The 22,564-nt window shown below is 42.4% G+C and overlaps 3 protein-coding genes across 4 annotated transcripts in view; all 3 read right to left on the reverse strand.

Moving 5' to 3' along the window:
• Nucleotides 1-1,364, reverse strand: part of LOC102877151 (cadherin-87A-like) — a 17,425-nt gene extending 16,061 nt beyond the window's left edge. The window contains exon 1 of the mRNA XM_006891189.1: nucleotides 12-1,364. Coding sequence (XP_006891251.1) covers nucleotides 12-1,364 — 1,353 coding nt within the window. The remainder of the gene's footprint in view (nucleotides 1-11) is intronic.
• The window catches only part of PCDHAC2 (protocadherin alpha subfamily C, 2), a 294,194-nt gene that overhangs the window by 240,493 nt on the left and 31,137 nt on the right, over nucleotides 1-22,564 (reverse strand). Inside the window, exon 1 of one of the 2 annotated variants that reach the window (XM_006891146.1) lies at nucleotides 4,028-6,415. The exons of the other annotated variant lie outside the window; for it this stretch is intronic. Within the exon in view, the coding sequence (XP_006891208.1) occupies nucleotides 4,028-6,415 (2,388 nt within the window). Of the gene's footprint in view, nucleotides 1-4,027; nucleotides 6,416-22,564 lie in introns of those variants that run through there. 2 annotated transcript variants of the gene reach the window in all.
• LOC102877547 (protocadherin alpha-7-like) overlaps nucleotides 12,600-22,564 on the reverse strand; it is an 18,765-nt gene continuing 8,800 nt past the window's right edge. The window contains exons 5-6 of the mRNA XM_006891190.1: nucleotides 12,744-14,015; nucleotides 12,600-12,614 (exon numbers count right to left, since the gene is read on the reverse strand). Of these exons, the coding sequence (XP_006891252.1) occupies nucleotides 12,600-12,614; nucleotides 12,744-14,015 (1,287 nt within the window). The remainder of the gene's footprint in view (nucleotides 12,615-12,743; nucleotides 14,016-22,564) is intronic.

Below are 22,564 nucleotides of genomic sequence, written 5' to 3' on the forward strand. Positions count from 1 at the left end.
AACGTGGGCGCGTTGTCGTTCACGTCGGCCACCTCCACGGATACGCTGGCTGAGGCCGACAGGGCAGGGGAGCCCCTGTCCCGCGCCATCACCACCAGATCATAGGCCGGCACGCTCTCGCGGTCCAGGGCTCCGTCCAGCACCAGCGAGTAGTAATTCTTGAAGGTGGACAACAGCTTGAAGGGGGTCTGGGGTGTCAAGGTGCAGGTTACCTGCCCATTGGCACCTGAGTCATTATCTGATACACTGATTAGAGCGATGATTGTGCCCTCCTGAGCATCTTCTCTGACTGGAAGAGACAACGAAGTAACAATCACTTTAGGTGAGTTATCATTTTTGTCTAGAATCTCCACTAGGACAGTGCAATGACCAACCATAGGTGGTGTTCCTTTATCTGTTACATCTATATGAATTTCATAACAATTGCTGTCTTCAAAGTCAATACCATCCTGTACTCTTATTTCTCCAGTTGTTTCATTCATTAGAAATTTCCTTCTTATATTGGGTGGGACCAAAGAGCTAAATGAATATATCATTTCCTTGTTTATTCCTTCATCTGCATCAGAAGCATTTAGCCTTATCACTAACGTCTGATTCGCTGGATTTTCATACATCTTAACTTCATAAACTTGGCGGTCGAATGTAGGAGCGTTATCATTGGCATCCAACACCACAATTAGCAGAGAAACTGACCCAGTAAGTTCAGGTTTGCCTCCATCTGTTGCAGTTAGTAACAGCTTCAACTGAGGGATTTCTTCGCGATCCAGCAGTTTCCTCAGAACGAGAGCTGGGTATTTTCCTTTGCCCTTTTTGTTTATAATATCAAGGACGAAAAACTCATTCGGACTGAGTTTGTAAGTAAGCATCGCGTTCTCGCCGGCATCAGCATCAGACGCGCCTTCTAGAGGAAACCGAGAGTCTAGCAGTTGAGACTCGTGTATTGAGAGCTTTTGTTCTGTTACTGAGAACACTGGCGCGTTGTCGTTAATGTCCTTCACCTCCACCTCCACGTGGAAGACCTGCAGCGGCTTGTCCACGATCACCTCCAGGTGGATACTGCACCCCGCGCTCCGCCCACACAGCTCCTCGCGATCGATGCGAGAATTCACAAACAGAATGCCGTTCTGCAGATTCACCTCCAGAAGGTCCCCGCGGCCTTTGGACGCCACCCGGAACAGGCGCGGCACCAGCTCCGCCAGCTCCAGCCCCAGGTCCTGCGCGATGCGGCCCACGAACGTGCCGTGTTTGGCCTCCTCGGGCACCGAGTAGTGGACCTGGCCGCTCCCCGCCTCCCAGGCTGCCAACAAGAGAAGCGACAACAGCAGGCGCGGGCCTCTCTGTCGGCTTGGCCTGGAATCCCACATCTTACCTTTATCCTGTTTTACAGTCGACGGCATCAGCTGTCTTGAAATGCATACTGCGCTCGAATTTTTCTATTCTTTTTCTTAAATTCAATCTCCTGGTAATGGCTGAGATCTCAGAATGTAGCTACTCTTCCTTGTTCCTGGGAAACAGGATGTTATGCTGTTTTAAGATCCATTTTGTGGAAGACAGCGACATCCGGTGGCTTCACGTGAAAGGACACGTTTGGTGAGTAATTCTTTAATTCCTTTTATATTTGTATGTTTTCATTTCCATGCAGTTTTAAAGGTTGACATTGTGTCTTCGTTGTATGCGGTAAGAATCAATATTGATCATGACTTCAACATTTCATTGAGGGAGGATCGCAGCGAAAGGTCACTTTCCCTAACTACATTATCGTTATATATCATTAGCTGAATTTCAAAATGCCTTTATTATCTGCGTAATGCTGAATGTACCAGAAGTTTTCTGAATGACAAGTTGAGATTTCTTGAAGTTTTAAAACTTAATGTCAGTTCTCTTTGTCGTTGTTCAGAGATACCCACAGTGTACACAGATAATAGTCAAGACACCAATTCTCTTTAAAGTGTTTGCAACTCCATTCCTGATCTCTGTAGAAGGTCATCAACATCAGATATTTCTCCATACCAATTACCAGCCATGTGATGGAGAAAAGTAATTTATCTTCTGTCTCAGTTTACTCTTCTATTGTATCGGTATAGTAATGACATATTAAGAGACTAGGATACTGCCTTGAGAAAAGGTGCTTCATAAATGCAAGTATTCTGTAACTTCATCTTGGCCACATTTATCTTTTAATGGCGTTCAAGATCCAAATTGATCCTGGAGGAAAATACATTACCCACAGAATGTTGTCATTCTCCAATGCTTTATTGTAGCTACTAAGGGTTAGTAGCTCTGATCTTTCACAGAGTAAGAAAATTCTTTTTGTTGGGAAATCAATTATACACATAGAAGTTTCATTTTAAAATATGCAAGTGGATGATAAAAGTTTTTATTGTGATAACAAATAACTTATAATTTTATATTATTTACTGCCAGCCACAGTTACTTTCCTTTTTTTGTAATTTTAGTTTTCAAATGCTCAAACGATATAGTGTGGGGATATACTAATAGTTTTATCGATAATGGCAATGTTTTTAATCACTGCTTGTGGTAAAAATAAAACTTAAAACTTAAAAAAAAGGTGATAAAAACTAAAAGGTGCAACAGGTTAAATATCCAGCAACTAAATTCTCCATTAATATCTATGTCACTGAAAAAAAATCAAGTTTTTCTTCTCAAAAGAGGTCATATGCTCAGCGAATACACAAGCCTTGAAAGAAGCAGGGGGGGATATAGTTTCAACTGTGTTGCAAACATGTGTACTATGAGGGCAAAGGAGAAAATTTTGAAGTCTTTCCTTTGCAGTGAATTTTACTTTCATAGTTGTACTGTGGTTCTATCCTCGAAGCCACTCTGCATTTCCTTCACTAAATCTCTCTTTTTTCCAAATACTGGTATATTTATCAAGTTTGTATACATTGTTTTCCACACTGAATCTTTCCCATTTCCTTCACACCCCTCTCCCTCCACCCATCAAATCGTGGACCCTATGATTAATGGTCCTCCCCTACCCTCACCCCCTGCTCCTCTCTAATTCTTTAAAAACTCCTATGTAAAATAACTAAGAGAAAAATAAAGCCTCCAGAAGGGAAAACTCACCAGAAGCTTTTAAAGATATAAATTACCAAGCAAAAGAATCAACCCTATGCAGTGTAGGATGTGGATCACCACCCACAACCAGAGTCAAGGACAGCAGTGACTACAAATGCACAGTAGAACTTATGGAGCTCTATTTTTATTGTTACTGTGAAGAGAGAAAAGCATCCTCACAGGGGATATCTAATCTATGAAGATGGGTTTTTGTTGGGGGGGGGGAGGTTGTTTCTGGTTGGTTTTTTTAATTCCAGACCATGAATTTCAAGAGAAATCATAGTGTGAAATGTACATACAACATTATGTGCTTGGGAATACTACTACTCAATTAAGAAATTTTCAGTTAAAAAGTATTCTTGAAGAAAGTCTCTCTTAGAAAGTATTTTTTTCAATGTCAAATGAAAATATTCAAGAAATAGTCTAAGTTTCCAAATTCTTCCAGTAGGCACATTCTTAAAATATATCTTATAAAATGTGTAGGAACATGTTTAAAACAAGTTCAAAAAACTATCCTCAGAATTCCCTTCCTAATGTAGACCATTGTTTTCTAACTCCTACAGCACTAACACACCAGGGATCCCTGAATAAAATAGTGTTGAAGGTACATTGGTGTGCGCCAATACAATTTGCTTTAACCTTGAGTATTTTTCAGGCGCAATGGAAGTTCTGAGGAGAAATTCAATACGACTAAATAAAATTGGCTTCACATACACTAAATATCTGCTCTAGGTATTATTTAAGCCAGTCTCAAAGGGAGTGTCGAAATACAAAAATATACTCTAAAGTTTAAGTACTGACTTTCTGGTCAGAGAGAAAGACAGGAGAGATCCAAATTAGTTTTCGAATGTGCAGTGATTATTTTCTTCAAAGCCAGCAATAAATAAGTAAATAAAATATTAGGACCAACCTTCCCTGGAGAATCCATAGATGTCTGTGGATCTCCCACTCCATCTGCAGATGCCGGACACGGAGGTAGGCTGGGACTGAAGGCCATGAGGTCAGTCTTGGGCGGCCCCTCCCCAGAGCACACCCTCTGCCTCCTCTGCTGGGAGCATGACCAGCTCCCCACCGCGCTCGAACACACCAGCCTCGGCTTCCCCGGACCACACGCGCCCTCTGCCGCCGGCGCCGAGCACCGCAGCGCCGTGTACAGCAGCAGCGTCAGCACCAGCAGGCTGGACACCGCGCAGATGGCCACGATCAGGTACACGTTCACGTCCACCAGCGCCGCCTCCGGGCCTGGGACGCCCGCAGACACCCGCGACGACGTCTTCAGCGCCTGGCCGCTCTCCACCAGCGACACCAGCACGGTGGCCGTGGCCGTCAGCGCGGGCTCCCCGTGGTCCTTGACCAGCACCAGCAGCCGCTGCCGCGGCGCGTCCGCCTCGTCCAGGGCGCGCGTCGTGCTCACCTCGCCCGTGTACAGACCCACGCGGAACAGGCCGGCCGCGCCGCCCGCCACCGCCTGCAGCTCGTATGACAGCCACGCGTTGTAGCCCGAGTCCGCGTCCACCGCGCGCACCTTCGCCACCACGTGGCCCGCGCCCACCGACCGCGCCACCACCTCGCTCCGCGCCACGCCCGCCACGCCCGCCGCGGACCACGAGCCCGAGCCCGAGCCCGAGGCGGAAGCGGGCGGCAGCAGCGTCGGCTCATTGTCGTTCTCATCCAGCACGAACACCTGCAGCGTCACGTTGCTGCCCAGAGGCGGGAAGCCCGCGTCGCGCGCGCTCACCTGGAACTGCAGCAGCTCCAGCTCCTCGTGGTCCAGCGGCTGCAGCGCGTACACCTTGCCGCTCTCCGCGTGCACAGACACGTAGCTCGACAGCGAGCGCTCACCAACCCGCCGCTCCACCAGCGAGTAGGACACCAGCGCATTCTCCTGCGCGTCCGCGTCCTGGGCCGACACCGTGAAGATGTGGCAGCCCGGCGGGTTGTTCTCCTTCACGAACACCGTGTACTCAGGCTGCGCGAACGCGGGCGCGTTGTCGTTCACGTCGGCCACCTCCACGGACACGCTGGCTGAGGCCGACAGGGCAGGGGCGCCCCCGTCCCGCGCCGTCACCACCAGATCATAGGCCGGCACGCTTTCGCGGTCCAGGGCTCCGTCCAGCACCAGCGAGTAGTAATTCTTGAAGGTGGACACAAGCTTGAAGGGGGTGTGGGGCGTCAAGGAGCAGGTCACCTGTCCATTTACCCCTGCATCTTTGTCAGTTACACTGATCAAGGCAATGACAGTACCTGTCTGTGCATCCTCTTTAACAGGAAGCCAGAGTGTTTTGACAACCAACTCTGGAACATTGTCATTAGCATCTATAACATCCACCAGAACTGTACAGTGACTGGCCAGGGGTGGAGAGCCTTTGTCGGTAGCCTCTATTTGGATTTTATATGATTTACTTTCTTCATAATCAATATGTCCTATGACTGTTATTTCCCCACTTGAGGGATCTATGTGAAATTTAGACTTAACTGATGCAGGAACATCATTAGTGAATGAATATACGATATTTCCATTCAAGCCTTCATCCAAGTCTGAAGCATTAAGCTTAATTACCAAAGTTCCACTGGGCACATTTTCTGGTAGTTTCACTTTATAGAGCGTTCTGTCAAAAGTCGGCGCATTGTCATTGGCGTCAAGCACTGTAATGAGTAACTGAATGGTTCCAGTCAGCTCAGGTTTGCCCCCGTCAGTGGCCATGAGAAATAAATGTAGCTCTGGAGATTCTTCTCTGTCTAAAAGCTTCTTTAATACAAGTCCAAGAGGCTTTGCATCTTCATCATTGGCTGGTACATCCAGGGAGAAATAATCATTAGGACTGAGTCTGTAAGTCAGCACAGCATTGGCTCCAATGTCTGCATCTGACGCGCCCTCTAGCGAAAAATGAGAGTCAAGCGGCCTGGATTCCGCAATGAACAGATTCTTTTGTGTGGCTGGGAACAGGGGTGCGTTGTCGTTAATGTCCTTCACCTCCACCTCCACGTGGAAGACCTGCAGCGGCTTGTCCACGATCACCTCCAGGTGGATACTGCACCCCGCGCTCCGCCCGCACAGCTCCTCGCGATCGATGCGAGAATTCACAAACAGAATGCCGTTCTGCACATTCACCTCCAGAAGGTCCCCGCGGCTTCTGGAATCCAGTTGGAACAGGCGCGGCACCAGCTCCGCCAGCTCCAGCCCCAGGTCCTGCGCGATGCGGCCCACGAACGTGCCGTGTTTGGCCTCCTCGGGCACCGAGTAGTGGACCTGGCCGCTCCCCGCCTCCCAGGCTGCCAAGAAGAGAAATAAGAGCAGCAGATGCCTCACCTCTGGGTCGCCTCGACTTGAGTGCATGTCAAATATTCCAGCTTTTTTATAAGTAGCAAAAATTGCAGCAAAATTAAGAGAAACGTTCTGATTCCTTCAGTCCAATCTTGCTGTGGTTGCCATTGCTCAGCACAGAGCGTGAAATACAGTGCATTGGATTTTCCAAGGAGGAAGTGTATCGCTTTGTTTCAAATCAGAATGAAATTCATGGCAGACAGTGACATCACGTGGCGCAAAGAGTAAGTACAAATCCCATGAATAAATGTTCTAGCATCATCATGTTCGTTTTATACCATCATTCAATTTTTCTCCTTAATCTTTAAAGTAAAATAGAGAACTACATTTCCGCCCCCCCCCCTTATTTCTGGAGGCATATTTAAGGAACTGCTTGCCTCTGAAAATTTAGTCAGGCCATATGTGACCTTTTTCATGTCTGAGAAGTCTTGCCATACAATGTTAAAAGAACAGACATGGAGTGACAATGACCGTGATTCTTTCAACACGTATGGCTTTTAAATTGGAAATTTATTTTGCTCCAGAATGCAAATGTTCCAGAAGGTCTTATATTTCTAGATTTAGCATTTTGTTATAAAAGATATCCACGACTAGGTTCTTATTCCCAGAACTTTTAGAATCCCAGAAATTTATTAACAAAAGACAAAGTTGCCCAACAAGAAAGAAGGAAAATACGGAAGCAATTCAGATATTTTTTCTTAAATAATTGAAAGTATGGAAAATGTTTTTATGAAAGGTAGGAATTTGTTTGAATATACTGAGTGGAAAGAAATACTCTCTATTTTTATCCTTGTTAGAATTTGTATAATCTGTGTCTATCAGTGCATTGGGTTCTTGTAACTACCTACTTTAATTCTTTTGGGGCTGTATCACTTATTAATATTTTCCTCTTCCTTACGGGTTCTTGTAACTACCTACTTTAATTCTTTTGGGGCTGTATCACTTATTAATATTTTCCTCTTCCTTACAATTCCCAGTAGGTTATATTATAGCTTTGCCTGATATGTTTTACATCATTTTTGTTCATCTGTCGTACTTAAGGCCATTCCTTTTTAAAAAGTTGTGCTTGAGGTTATCTTCCTTCCCATTGTACTACAAAACAAGCAAAGCTATCTTGTGAGCTCTTTGCCCAGTTTCCCAAACTTAACCTAGGTTTTGGTTTCCCAAGTCAAAGGCAAAATCATCTCCATCAATTGGTACATTGAAGTTTTTGCATATTAGTCTTTTCTTTCATATTTTAATGGCTAGCAACTTTAGAGGAACTTCCAAAATAAAAAAAAAATCAAGGATTATAAATGAAAGAATATTCTTGATTATTTCAGTGATTTCCAATATATCTCCTTGTCTGTCCTAACTAGACCCTTGAAGTATTTGAAGTACAGTATTGACTTCTTTTTTACAAAATCTTTGGACACATTAATTTAATGTTGATGAGAGTTCAAATTCCTTAATCTAATACTCAACGGTTTACTTTCATAGAAAATTACATTAATATGAATGGTCATAATGACAATTTTTTAATATTTTAAATTTCCCAAATTATAACTTCATTTTCTTCTTGGGAGCAATAATTTTTTATGTTTTTAAATTTTAATAATTTTCATAATCATTTACAGAGATTTTTGATTTCCATTCATTCATTGTTGCACTTTGCTCCCAGCCCAGCCCTTCCCTCTGCCCCTCCCAGTTCATTCTTCTCTTTTAAATGTAAAAAAAAAAAAACCACTCTTTCTTTGGTATACAATCCCCACGCAACCATCCCACTTCCCCAAGTACACTCCACTATGCAACCTTAACTGTGGACTCTTGTGATAACTATAATATCCTATCAAATATCGCTTTTCAATTATTCTCTCCCTCAACTGTTTCAATGCAGTATACACAATTTATCCAGTTTTTCTCAGTCTTACCCCAACCCTGATATCAGTCCCATTTTACAGCAGTGACACCATGCAGTATTTGTCCTTTTGCAACTGAAATACTTCACTCAGCATAATGTCCTCCAGGGTCACCCATTTTGAGTAATATTGCATGAGTTCCTTGTTTTTCAATGCAGCATAGTATTCCATTGTGTGAATATACCACAGTTTCTGTATCCATTCATTTGTTGATGGGCACCTGGGTTGTTTCCAACTCCTTGCTATTGTGAACAAAGCCACAATAAACATGGGTGTGCATATATCTGCTTGGATGTCAGTTATGGTCTCTTTGGGGTATATTCCCAGTATTAGAATTGCTGAGTTAAATGATATCTCTATTTGCAACTTTTTGAGAAAGCACCATACTGCCTTCCACAGTGGTTGCACCATTTTACACTCCCACCAACAGTGAATAAGGGTTCCAGTTACTCCACAACCTCGCCAGCATTTGTTGCTTGCTGTTCTGTTAAATTTTGCTATTCTGACTGGGGTGAGATGATATCTCATCATTGTTTTTATTTGCAACTCTCTTAGAGCTAGGGATCTTGAACATTTCTTCATGTGCTTGTTGGCCATATGAATGTCTTCTTTGGTGAAGTGTCTGTTCATATCCTGTGCCCATTTTTCAATTGGATTAATTACCTTTATCTTGTTGTGGTGCTCAAGTATTTTATAAATTCTAGATATAAGTCCCTTATCTGACATGTCATTCCCAAATACCTTTTCCCAGTCTGTAGCTTCACTTTTTACCCTGTTGGAGAAGTTTTTGGATGTGCATAGGGATTTGATTCTTAGAAGATCCCATTCATCTACTTTATCTTTTCCTGGTGTTGGGGAGCAATAAAATTTTTATGCAGTAACCACTAACCAGATTAAACTATAAGCATTTTAGAAATATTAACTGACCTGATTCAAAATTTACATGTATATTCTTCTGATCCATCCCGATGTTGCCTATCGGTCCAGTGGTAAGAATCTTCATCTTCTTAACATTGAGATGCAATTCATATCAAAGTCTGCATTCTTGATCTTCTGCAACAAGATCTTCAAGTCCTCCTCATTTTCAGCAAGCAAGATTGTGTCATCTGAATAACGTAGGTTATTGATGAGTCTCCCCCCATACCTGATGCCACAATCCTCTTTATAGAGTCCAGTGTCTCATATAATTTGCTCAGCATACAGATTGAATAGGTATGGAGAGAAAAATATAACCCTGATGCACTCTATTCTTAATTTTAGACCAGGCACTATTCCCCCACTCTGTTTGCACAACAGCCTCTTGGTCTAGGTATAGGTTCCACATGGGAACAATTAAGTGCTCTGAGACTCCAATTCTTCTCACTGTTAGACACAACTTGTTACGATCCACTCAGTCAAATGCCTTTGCATAGTCAATAAAGCCCAGGCAGACATTCTTCTGGTATTCTTTACTTTCAGTCAGGATCCATCTGACATGAGCAATGATATCCCTGGTGCCACAGCCTCTTCTAAATCCTGCTTGAATTTCTGGCAGTTCCCTGTCTATGTACTGTTCCAGCCGTTTTTTAATCATCTTCAGCAGTATTTTGCTTGCATGTGATATTAATGATATTGTTTGATAGTTTCCATATTCAGTTGAATCACTTTTCTTGAGAATGGAAACAAATATGGACCTCTTCCAATCCATTGGCCATACAGCTGTCCTCCAAATTTCTTAGCATAGACTGATGAGCATACCCAATGCTGCATCTGTTAATTGAAACAAGTCAATTGGTATCCCATTGATTCCTGGGGACTTATTTTTTGCCAAGGCCTGCAATGCAGCTTCTATTTCCTCTTTCATTACCATTGGCTCCTGCTCAGATAGGCAACATGATGGATGGAGAGGAGTTTGAAACTGCCAACAGCTTCATCTTGCTTGGATCCACTATTAACACCAAAACAGTCAAGAAACAAGGAGATGCACTGCACTGGGAAAATCTGCACTGAGGGACCTCTCCAAATTATTTAGAAGCAATAATGTCAGTTTGAGGATTAAGGTGCATCTGATGCAGGCCATAGAGTTTCCAATCACTTGCTATGCATCTGGACAATGAATATACACAGCTAGACAGTGAATAAGAATGACAGAAGAATTGACACCTTTGAGCTGTGGTGCTGGAGGAAGAGCACTGAACATATGTCTTGGAAAAGGTGTAGCCAGAGTGCTCTTTGGAGGCAAGAATGACAAGGCTTCACCTCACATACTTTGGGCATGTTGCTGCTGCGTTGTGTACCACAGAGTCAGAACTAACCCATAACTGAGGTTGGGTTTTCAGGGGCAGTTAATCACATAGGAGGATATTGCCCATTCTTCTCTGGCAGAGCAACTAGTGGCCTCAAACCACATGCCTTTGGGATTGCAGCGCAGCTTCTTGCCCCTAAGCCACAAGAGCTCCCTAGGAGGGGATATTCTTTGGAGAGGGACATGATGCTGGGAAGGGTAGAGGTCAGCAAAGGAAAGGAAGATCTTCAACCAGGTGGATTGACACAGAGACTACTGCAGCGGGCTCTTGTGTATCAGGAAGTGGGAGGACGGGACAGGATAGAACGAGGTTCAAATCTTTTGTTCATAGGGTCTCTATGACTCATACTCGATGGCACCTAATAACAACAACCACAACACCCTCTGATCAAAATATTTACCTTCTATTTCATATATAAAATACAAATATGAATTACTCTTAAATAATTCTCCAATGTATCCATTACTCCATACTTTAACAAGTGTTTCTCATACTAAAAATAATAATTTTCTAAATGTCTTACTCACTGCCTTCAGATCCATTCCTACTCAGAGCGACCCTCCATTGAGTTTTCAAGGTGGTAAATCCTAACCCAAAGACGGAACGTTTTTCTCCCAAGGACTTGTTGCTTGTTGTGTGACATCAGTAGGAACCAACTCGTGAAGCTAAACTTCAGGCAGGATTTCAGAGAATTTCAAATCGTACAGGAGGAGATTGTCCATCTTTCTCTCACAGAGTAGCTAGTGGATTAAAACCATATTAACAGTGCAACTCCTTACCGCTAGGCCACTATGCCTCCCTCAGGAGTCACTGGTAAATTTGAACCAACAGAAAAAGTCAGCACGTGGATTAGCAGCGCAACTTGCTACTGACGACACAACCAGAGGTTTCTTTACTGCACATAGACGCTAAAAAAGACTTTAATGTTTTTACATTACTACAATAACTTATCTTAGAGTAAAACTATACCTCAAAATAGTAAAACATCATAAATGGAATTATATTTGTAACAATAAATTATATACTCCCTTCTTATTTTAGTAGAACAAAAAATTAAGTATAAAGTAAAAACTATAAAAAATATTCTGTAAAATATTTAAACTGCTTAAAAATTACAATACATAAACACTACCTCATTTAACACTATAGGACACTGAAAGAATGGAGAAGATGGGATGGATGAACTCAGACCAAAAAATAAAAGAGAGTAAAAATAAAAATAGCCATAAGCCAATATGTAGAAAATCATGTAAATTCAAAACCTATTAGAAATGTTCAGCAAAAAAATATAACTTACACAAGTAACATTTTATTATTAATAGAAACTCACATGGCAATAATTTTTTTAAAAGCATTTAAAAATTTTTTTTAAAAGAAACATGAAACGTGATAGAGAGGAGACTGAATCTGTCAACAGCTTCATCTTGCTTGGATCCACAATTAACACCCTTGGTACCAGCAATCAGGAAATAGGGAGATGCATTGCACTGAAGAAATCTACAGTTAGGGACCTTTCCAAAGTATTGAGGAGTAGTGATGTCAGTTTCAGGACTAAGGTGCATCTGATTCTGGCCATACTCTTTACAATTACTAGCTATGCCCCGGAGACTGGGACAATGAATAAGGATGACAGAAAAAGAATTGATGCCTTTGATGGTTGGAGCAGAGCACTGAACATCCCATGCACAGCCAAGAGGACGAACTGATATATCGTGGACAGTCAAGAAGACGAACTGATATATCTTCGGAGTCGGTCTTGATGGAGTGCTCTTTGGAGGCCAGAATGATGAAGTTTCTCATATATTTTGAAAATGTTGCTAGAAGTGACTATTGTTTGGGGAGGGATATGATGTTAAAAAGGGTGGAGGGTCGGCGAAGGAGAGAAAAACCCTCAACCGAGTGGACTGACATGGCAACTGCTAGAGTGGGCTCTTGTGTGTCAGGAAGCGTGAGGATGGCAAAGGATAGAACAGGGTTCAGACCTTTTATTCATATAGTCTCTAAGAGTAGTGCTCAACTCGAGGGCACCTAACAAGAAAAAGAAGAAGAACAAGTGCAACGAAAGTCAGATGTAGGAAAAACACTGTGGAAAATAGGAGAAAACAAAAAAAATTCCAAATAAATAATTTTTAAATTGCAAAACAGGAGCTGACTTACTTTGCCGTTTAAATCCTGTTGTTCATTTAAATCTTCTGTTCCTGGACCTGGAGGTAGGCTGGGGCTGAAGGCCATGAGGTCGGTCTTGGGAGGCCCCTCCCCAGAGCACACCCTCTGCCTCCTCTGCTGGGAGCACGACCAACTCCCCACCGCGCTCGAACACACCAGCCTCGGCTTCCCCGGACCGCACGCGCCCTCTGCCGCCGGCGCCGAGCACCGCAGCGCCGTGTACAGCAGCAGCGTCAGCACCAGCAGGCTGGACACCGCGCAGATGGCCACGATCAGGTACACGTTCACGTCCACCAGCGCCGCCTCCGGGCCCGGGACGCCCGCAGACACCTGCGACGACGTCTTCAGCGCCTGGCCGCTCTCCACCAGCGACACCAGCACGGTGGCCGTGGCCGTCAGCGCGGGCTCCCCGTGGTCCTTGACCAGCACCAGCAGCCGCTGCCGCGGCGCGTCCGCCTCGTCCAGGGCGCGCGTCGTGCTCACCTCGCCCGTGTACAGACCCACGCGGAACGGGCCGGCCGCGCCGCCCGCCGCCGCCTGCAGCTCATACGACAGCCACGCGTTGTAGCCCGAGTCCGCGTCCACCGCGCGCACCTTCGCCACCACGTAGCCCGCGCCCACCGACCGCGCCACCACCTCGCTCCGCGCCACGCCCGCCACGCCCGCCGCGGACCACGCGCCCGAGCCAGAGCCCGAGCCCGAGGCGGAGGCGGGCGGCAGCAGCGTGGGCGCATTGTCGTTCTCATCCAGCACGAATACCTGCAGCGTCACGTTGCTGCCCAGAGGCGGGAAGCCCGCGTCGCGCGCGCTCACCTGGAACTGCAGCAGCTCCAGCTCCTCGTGGTCCAGCGGCTGCAGCGCGTACACCTTGCCGCTCTCCGCGTGCACAGACACGTAGCTCGACAGCGAGCGCTCGCCCACCCGCCGCTCCACCAGCGAGTAGGACACCAGCGCATTCTCCTGCGCGTCCGCGTCCTGGGCCGACACCGTGAAGATGTGGCAGCCCGGAGGGTTGTTCTCCTTCACGAACACCGTGTACTCAGGCTGCGCGAACGCGGGCGCGTTGTCGTTCACGTCGGCCACCTCCACGGACACGCTGGCTGAGGCCGACAGGGCAGGGGCGCCCCCGTCCCGCGCCGTCACCACCAGATCATAGGCCGGCACGCTCTCGCGGTCCAGGGCTCCGTCCAGCACCAGCGAGTAGTAATTCTTGAAGGTGGACACAAGCTTGAAGGGGGTGTGGGGCGTCAAGGAGCAGGTTACCTGCCCGTTTACACCAGCATCTTGATCTGAAACGCTTATCAGGGCGATGACAGTACCAAGCGGAGCATCCTCTCTGACCGGAAGAGACAATGAGGTCAAAGTAATCTGAGGAGCATTATCATTAATATCCAAAATTTTTACTAAAATTGTGCAGTGCCCCACCATAGGAGGTTGACCTTTGTCTGTGGCATCAATACGGATTTTGTATGAATTAACTTTTTCAAAATCGAGGTTCTTTCGAGTTATTATTTCTCCTGTATTTGAATCTATGCTAAACTGGGCAAAAATCATGGGTGAAACAAGGCTATTAAATGAGTAAGAAATTTCCTTATTCACTCCTTCATCTCGATCAGTAGCATTAAGCCTGATAACTACTGTTCCATTCTCCGCGTTCTCGAACATTCTTACTTTGTACTCAGACTGCTGGAAACTGGGAGCGTTGTCGTTCACATCCAGGACTGTGACCAAGAGCTGGACAGTTCCCGTGAGCTCAGGTTTACCTCCGTCAGTGGCCGTCAGGAAAAGCTTATGTTCAGATACTTCCTCTCTGTCCAAGGGTTTCCTTAACACGAGCTCAATCTGTTTATTCTCTTCGTTATTAGAATTCACATCCAGTGTAAAGTATTCACTAGAGCTAAGTCTATAGGTTAAAACAGAATTAGTTCCAATATCCGCGTCCGATCCGCCCTCTAGCGGAAACCTTGAGTCTGGCATTCTTGATTCTGACACAAACAGCTTTTGTTCCCTTACCGGGAACACTGGCGCGTTGTCGTTAATGTCCTTCACCTCCACCTCCACGTGGAAGACCTGCAGCGGCTTGTCCACGATCACCTCCAGGTGGATGCTGCACCCCGCGCTCCGCCCGCACAGCTCCTCGCGGTCGATGCGAGAATTCACAAACAGAATGCCGTTCTGCAGATTCACCTCCAGAAGGTCCCCGCGGCCTCTGGAAGCCACCCGGAACAGGCGCGGCACCAGCTCCGCCAGCTCCAGCCCCAGGTCCTGCGCGATGCGGCCCACGAACGTGCCGTGTTTGGCCTCCTCGGGCACCGAGTAGTGGACCTGACCGCTCCCCGCCTCCCAGGCTGCCAAGAAGAAAAGCGACAGCAGCAGGCGCCCGGATATCAGGGCTCCTCGCCAGGAAAACACCATTTCAAGTATTCGTTTTATTCTCATCAATAGATCTTGTCTTGAAATAAAATAACCTACTGTATTGTCTGGAGTAATTTAATTCAAGTCCTCCTCTTCCGCCATTGTTCAGCATTTAATGTGGGCAGATATAACCAAGGGGATCGGTTCTTCTGGAGTTTGACTGGAGAGAACATCTTGGTAGACAGCGACATCAAGCGGCTCAAAAGGTAATGATTACATGAATTACCTCTTTATTTGGGTTTCAAGAATCCTTTCCTTCATTAATTCTAATATTGTGTTATCACATTATAAAATACAAAGATATTTTTAAACTGCCTTATTCCTTAATTAATTTCGTTTCTATCATATATTCCTTCAAAATCAAAAACATTCCTTCTCAATATTTCCAATATTTGTATAAATTAACAATAAGTTGAGGTGAAATCGGAAAATGTCATGGGTATTACAAGTTTAAAATTATCCCTTAGATCTTGTGTTATAAATGTGTCCATATTGACTGCGTCACAGCAAATAGTTATATATATTACTCTGGAATGAATGAAGAAATAATTCTAACTTTTCTCTTTTTCATCACACTTTTTAAAAAATTGTGAATTACAGTTCCGGGTTTATTATTTCAACAAATGTCAAATATTCCTTTAAAATATTACTTAAAACCTTTGCATCTTGTTAAAAATACACCTGTTATGTAAAATGCCTGTTATAAAAGTATTTGGCACCAAAACTATTATTAGCATTTTTATTATTGATGTTTTCTTTTCATTATTAGTATTTCAGATCTAATAATATAGATACTCTCCAAAATAATGCTTTCACACTTTTTATTTTGTCAGTCTTTCCCAATTAATATATTTTTGCTTCCATATCTTAAAATACTTCTGAAGCTTCATTATTAAACATTTTCAATTCCATATTTTCAATGTTATTTTTCCTTTACTACTTAAAATTTTCACTTTATACTCCTTACACTGACTACAGAACAAACAAGCTGACTAAATTTTATCTAATCAATATTGTTGTTACGTCTCCTCAGGTTGATTCTGACCTTAATTAATAGTTACATCAAAATCCAAATATCTGAAAATATTATATTACTTTTCAATAATACTCTCCAAATTCACTTATATATCTTTTTAACATGACAACAATCCCTTTGCCTGCCGCATTCAATGTTTGCCTACATCTCATTGTCCCTTATTTCTCATATAATTTTGTTTATGCATATAGGTTACATTTAGTTGTACTCAAACCTCAATCAAATCCACCACTTTTCTGATTTAAAAAAATGCCAAGAGATTGGCACAATATGAGGGAGACTGCAATACTCCAGTATTGGTATTGTTATTGATTGCTATTGAATCAGAACCAACTCATAGCTGACCCTCTAGGGGAGATACACACACACACACACACACATTCTGTCTTCTCTATTTAATTTGTGTCTTCTGTCAACTCCTCATCACCTGTCAAAATTCTATCCACACTTTCAACACTTAGTTAAATGTTAATTATTCACATAGTCATCATAAAGGCCTCATTTGCAGTTGATCGTACTCTCCTTTGAATTTGTATAATAATAAATCTTCAGGGGGAAGACAAGTAATACTCCTTCACTTATTCATGGCTCTGACTGACTTGAAATAGCCTGACAGATGACTAGATACAATCAAAGTGTTTAACCTGGAGACTAGTCTTACTGTTTTTCACTTATATTACACTAGAGATGGGAGTTCTGGTGACTTTATGGTACAGAGTGGTGCTGCCAACCCAAAATGCCATTAATATCTACCAGCTATTCTGTAGCAGAAAGTTGGGTAATCTCTTTTGCTATTTATTGTCTCTGAAAACCCACTGGAGTGTCAGCTAAGAGCTGGTTGGACTTGCTGGTATATAACAACAACACACTAGAGAAGCTATTGCTGAACTCTTTGTAGGTTTTTTCCTTGAGAACAAAGGGTTCTATAAGGAGCACCCAAGTTGCACTTTCTCCAAGATAGACGTGTTTATTCTTTTGGCAGTTGATGGCATATTCAGCAGTTTTCTCCAACATCACAACTCAGAGACATCAATTCTTCTGTCATATTTAGGCATTGCCCAATTTTCAGATGCATAGAGAGTAACAGAAAAGAAAATGGCTTGGATGAGGGTCACCTTAGCCTTTAAATTGAGCTCCTTGCTCTTCAGCACTTTTGAAAAGGTTCTTGACCACAGAAGTTTCCAGTGGAATAGATCTTTTACTTCTGCTATTACCATAGGTGTTGATTGTAAATCCAAGTAAAATAAAATCCTTGGCAACTTTAATCTTTTCTCCATCTATCATGATGTTGTGTATTGATGAGGTTTCATCCACCACTGGTCAGGATTTTTGTTTACTTGGTGATTAGGTATAATTCATATTGAAGAATGCAGTGTTTGATCTTCTACAGCAAGTGTTTCAAGTCCTCTTCATTTTCAGCAAGCAAGGTCAAGTTGTGTCATCTTTATAACACAGTTTGCTGAAGAGATTTCCTCCAATCCCAATGCCACATTCATTTTCATATAGTCCAATTGCTGGAATTATTTACTCAGCATATAGATTGACTAGGTATAGAGAAAGGATGCAACCCTGATGCACATCTTTTCTGACTTTAAATCATGCTGTGTTCACTTGTTCTGTTTGGACAACTTATTCTTGGTATATATTGAATGATTCAGGAAGCATCAAAACAAAGTAGGAGTACACAACAGAGTCACTGCACCAAAAAGAACTGGTGGACACAGAAGAATTTCACACAACAACATGATCAAGAGGCAATGGTAATGAAAGACGTTAAAGCTCCTCTGAAAAAAATTGGCAAAAAATAAGTCCCCAGGAATTGGTGGAATACTAATTGACATGTTTCAACAATCTGATGCAGTCCTGGGTGTGCTTACCACATTGTGCCAAGAAATCTGGATGACAATTATCTGACCAACTGACTAGAAGCAATCCATATTTATTCCCATTTTTCTTTAAATGGTGATTTGACAGAGTATAGAAATTATCAAATATTATTACTAATATCATATGCAAGGAAAACAAACCCTGCTGAAGATTATCCAAGAATTACTGGAACAGTACATTGACAGAGAACTACTAGAAGTGCAAGCTGGGTTTAAAAGAGGCCGTGGCACTAGGGACATCGTAGCCAATGCCAAATGGACCTTGGCTAAAAGCAGTGAGCACCAGAGGAATGTCTACATAAAAGCATTTGACTGTGTGGATCACAATTAAATGTATCTAACTTTGAGAAGAATGGGAATCTCAGAATACTTGCTTGTGCTTATGCCAAAACTATATTTGGACCAGGAGAAAGTTGTCAGAACAGAGTAAGGAAACACTGCATGGTTCAAAATCAGGAAAGGAATATGTCAGGGATGCATCCTGTCTTCGTGCCTTTTCAATCTATATACAGAACAGATCATTTGGGAGGCTGGACTTTATGATGAGGATTGGGACATCAGGACTGGAGGAAGACTCGTCAACAACCTGCCTGATGTACATGATACAACATTGCTTGTGGAAACTGAAGAAAACCTGAAGTGTTTGCTATAGAAGGTCAAGGACTGAAATCTTCTATATGGATTGAAGTTTAACATCAAGAAAACAAAGATTCTCATCACTGGGCCAATTGGCTGCAACATGATAGACGGTGATTGAGACTGTGAACAATTTCAGCTTGTTTGGTTCCATAATTAACACTCAATCAGGAGTCAAAAGATGAATTGCATTAGTAAAATCTGCTGTCAGAGATCTCTCCAGAGTGCTGAAGGGCAACGATGTCAGTCTAGAATAAGGTGCATCTGATCTAGGCCATGATCTTTGCAATTACTTGCTATGCATCAGAGAGCTGGACAATGACTAAGGATGACAGAAGAAAAATTGGTGCCTTTGAGTTGTGGTGCTGGAGAAGAGTACTGAACATACCATGGACTGTCAAAAAAACAAACAGGTTTGTCCTAAAGAGGATGAAACCAAGTTGCTCCTTGGAGGCAAGGATTTTGAAGCTCCATCTCACATACTTTGAGCATGTTGTTAGGATGGAGCAGTCATACTTGGAAGAGTTAAGAGTCAGTGAAGAAAGGAAGACCCTGGATGAGATGAATTGACACAATGGAGGTATGTGTATTGGAGACAGTGAGATTGGCTCAGAATAGAACCAGGTTCAGAGCTATTGTCACAGTTGACTCAATGACAGATGACTGACATAAATTTCACATGAGCACAATCTCATTCTTCTTAATGTTATCTATAATTTGTTAATATTTAATAGTCAATAAGACACACACAAAAAGATCCTTCTGTATGCTCTACTTTCAGCCAGGATCTATCTGACATAAGCAATGATATCCCTCACTCTATAGTCTCTTCTGAATCCAGCTTGAAATTCTGGTAGTTCCCTGTCCATGTTTTAGCTCTTTTTGAATAATCACCAGTAAGACTTTAGTTGCATGTGCTATTATTGATATTGATTGATAATTTCCACAGTCTGCTGGATGACATTTTTTTTTCAGAATGAGAATAAAAATTAATCTCTTTCAGTCAGTTGGCCAGGTAGCTTTCTTCCAAGTTCCTTGATAGAGACTAATATCTAGAACTTTATCTTTTGGTGCAGTCTAATACCCTTTGGTATTCCATCAATTCATAAAGTCTTGTCTTTTGCTTAAACCTAAATGCAGCTTAAACTTGCTCTTCATTACCATTGGTTTTTCATCATATGCTACTTTTTCTGAAACAGAATTATTTTAGGTACACTGACTGTGCATCCCTTACATCTTATTTTAATGCTTCTTAGATCATTCAAGCATTTGCCCATAGAATCCTTCAGTATTTCAACTTGAAGCTTGAATTTGTTTTTTAGTTTTTTCAACTTGAGAAATGCCAAACTTGTTCCTCCATCTTTATTTTCTAATTTCAATTCTCTGCATGTTTGTTTTAATACTTTAGTTTGTTTTCTTGAGCTGTCCTTTGACATCTCCTATTAATCTCTTTTCCTTGGGTATTTCTTCCATTTCCTTTGGCTTCTTTGTATTCTTCAGTGTTTCTTCTGACATTCATTTTGGTCTTTTCTTTCTCTAATGTCTTTATAAACAGATTTTGCTTTCTTCATGAATGATATCCTTGATGCCATCAGCTCATCTGATCTTCAATCATTGGTATTCAATGCATCAAATATATTTTAGAGATAGTTTTTAAATTTAGGTGAGATTGAATAAAGGTGTGGTTCTTGTGGACTTCTTTTCTTCAATTTAAATTAGAATGCAGTATAACATATAAAAAAGTATCATGTGCTTCTTTATCTAATAAAATGAGAAAGATCTCTGGGTTAACATGGCATGAACATCACTATATATTAAGGTAGTTCTTGTGGTGCTATACTGTAGAGTTGGGACTGACCCATAGCAGGTTTTCAGAGATAGTTAATCACAGCAGAGGAAATTGCCTATCTTTCTCGCATGGAGCAATGAGTGGCTTCAAGCAGCATGCCTTCAGGATTTCAGTGCAGCTTCTTGCCACTAAGCCATCAGAGCTCTCTTATATTAAAGTAGAAAAATATAAAATGCTAAAGTATACATTTATGGGTTTTACATATTTGCTTGTATAAAGAAAGACAAACTATTTATTCCTCTGGATGGATGGATGAGTGGATGGATGGATGAATAGACAGACAGACAGACACATAATCATATTTAGCAGTCTTAGTGGCACATTGATTAAGCACTTGGCTACTGACTGAAAAGGTCATCAGTTTAAGTAAATTTAGCTTTTACAATTTTTTAAGATCTTGGAAAGTATAAAGGAAATGGAAAACTATCAGAAATTCAGAGACAAAGTAAATGGTTTGGGTTTTAAAAGGAGACTTTTCATTATGGACTTAATTTCTTGGATTTTTAAGTATGTGAATATATCTCCTACAGTAACAAGAAAAAATTCGCTGCTACACTGCCATTTAAATGTCATTTTTAAATATCATTAATCATAAGCGTGACAAAGACAAGTCCACAAGTAGCATAAAAAGAAATCAGTAGCTGTATAAATGTAACTAAAAAGAATATGGATTGCTGACTAACAAGAAAATAATTCCACTTTTTAGCTAAAAAGAAAAAATATTTGACCATATTGGCTTACAATTTTTTCTAAAACAAGGAAAATAGATTAAATCTATCAAAACCTATTTTTTGAAATTATGTTATTCAAGATTGATGTGCACATAATTAACATTTAATTTTAAAAATCTAGTGTCATAATGGGCAAGATGTGCTGTCAACCTAAAGACAGCTGCTCCATTGAAGATTTACAGCCTCTAAAAGCCCCTGGAAGGCCAGCTTTGAGTATCTTCCCAGACACTCCACAGCAATGAATTGTTGAGGGTTTAGACTACCATGGTGGCAGGGATTTGAATACTGTGGGGTGGCATAAGTTTGGCTGCTGAAGGTCATCTATTGGAAATCACCCGGAGTCTGTTCCCATTGAAATGTTCAGCCTCAGAAATCCAATAGAGGTTTGCCACAAGTCGAAAAAATTCCAGACATCAAGGTTTTGGTGTAATGTAAGGCAAAGAAAATAAATTATTCAAAATAATAAAGTTTATCTAAGAGTGTAAGTCACTAACATAAACCTGTGGTTTCACAGTGATAACATGCTCCAAAAAGTAACCATAAAAGGCATTTAGAGAGTTAACATTAATCAGAGAAACAGATACAAAGCTATTAAAGTTAAACCTAAATAGATGGAAGTACTATTTGGGTAGACTGTACTGAAGTATCTTGGAGTTTCTGAGATGCTGAACACTGCGCCATAAGTGTGTCAAACAAAATAATGGTTAGTCATTGTGGGTAGTGTTTGGTGGAGCTCGAAGAATGATTCACATTTGTGGGTAATTACAGAACAGGCTTCAGGTCTTTTATACATAGGGTCATTATGAGTCTTTCTCTACACGATGGCACTTAACAAGTTTCAAGTACTGATTTTAGAACAGGACTGGAAGCAGGAGTGGCATCCACTTCCTAAACTGCATGCCTATGGAATCTCTATGAACTTGGAGAAATAATGATAATTATTGAAAGACTATAGGTCTTCTCTTTATAGCCCACTATGAGTCGTAATCCACTCAATGGCAATCAACAACAACAAATTGGTTTATACATTGAGAATAAGATTGTGTTACACTCACGGTGTCTGCAGAGCTGGGACCCTGAGGTAGGCTGGGGCTGAAGGCCATGAGGTCGGTCTTGGGAGGCCCCTCCCCAGAGCACACCCTCTGCCTCCTCTGCTGGGAGCATGACCAGCTCCCCACCGCGCTCGAACACACCAGCCTCGGCTTCCCCGGACCGCACGCGCCCTCTGCCGCCGGCGCCGAGCACCGCAGCGCCGTGTA

Source organism: Elephantulus edwardii, unplaced genomic scaffold (assembly GCF_000299155.1).
Source record: "Elephantulus edwardii isolate Elephantulus edwardi_28Jun2011 unplaced genomic scaffold, EleEdw1.0 scaffold00095, whole genome shotgun sequence".
NCBI classification, from domain to species: Eukaryota; Metazoa; Chordata; class Mammalia; order Macroscelidea; family Macroscelididae; genus Elephantulus; species Elephantulus edwardii.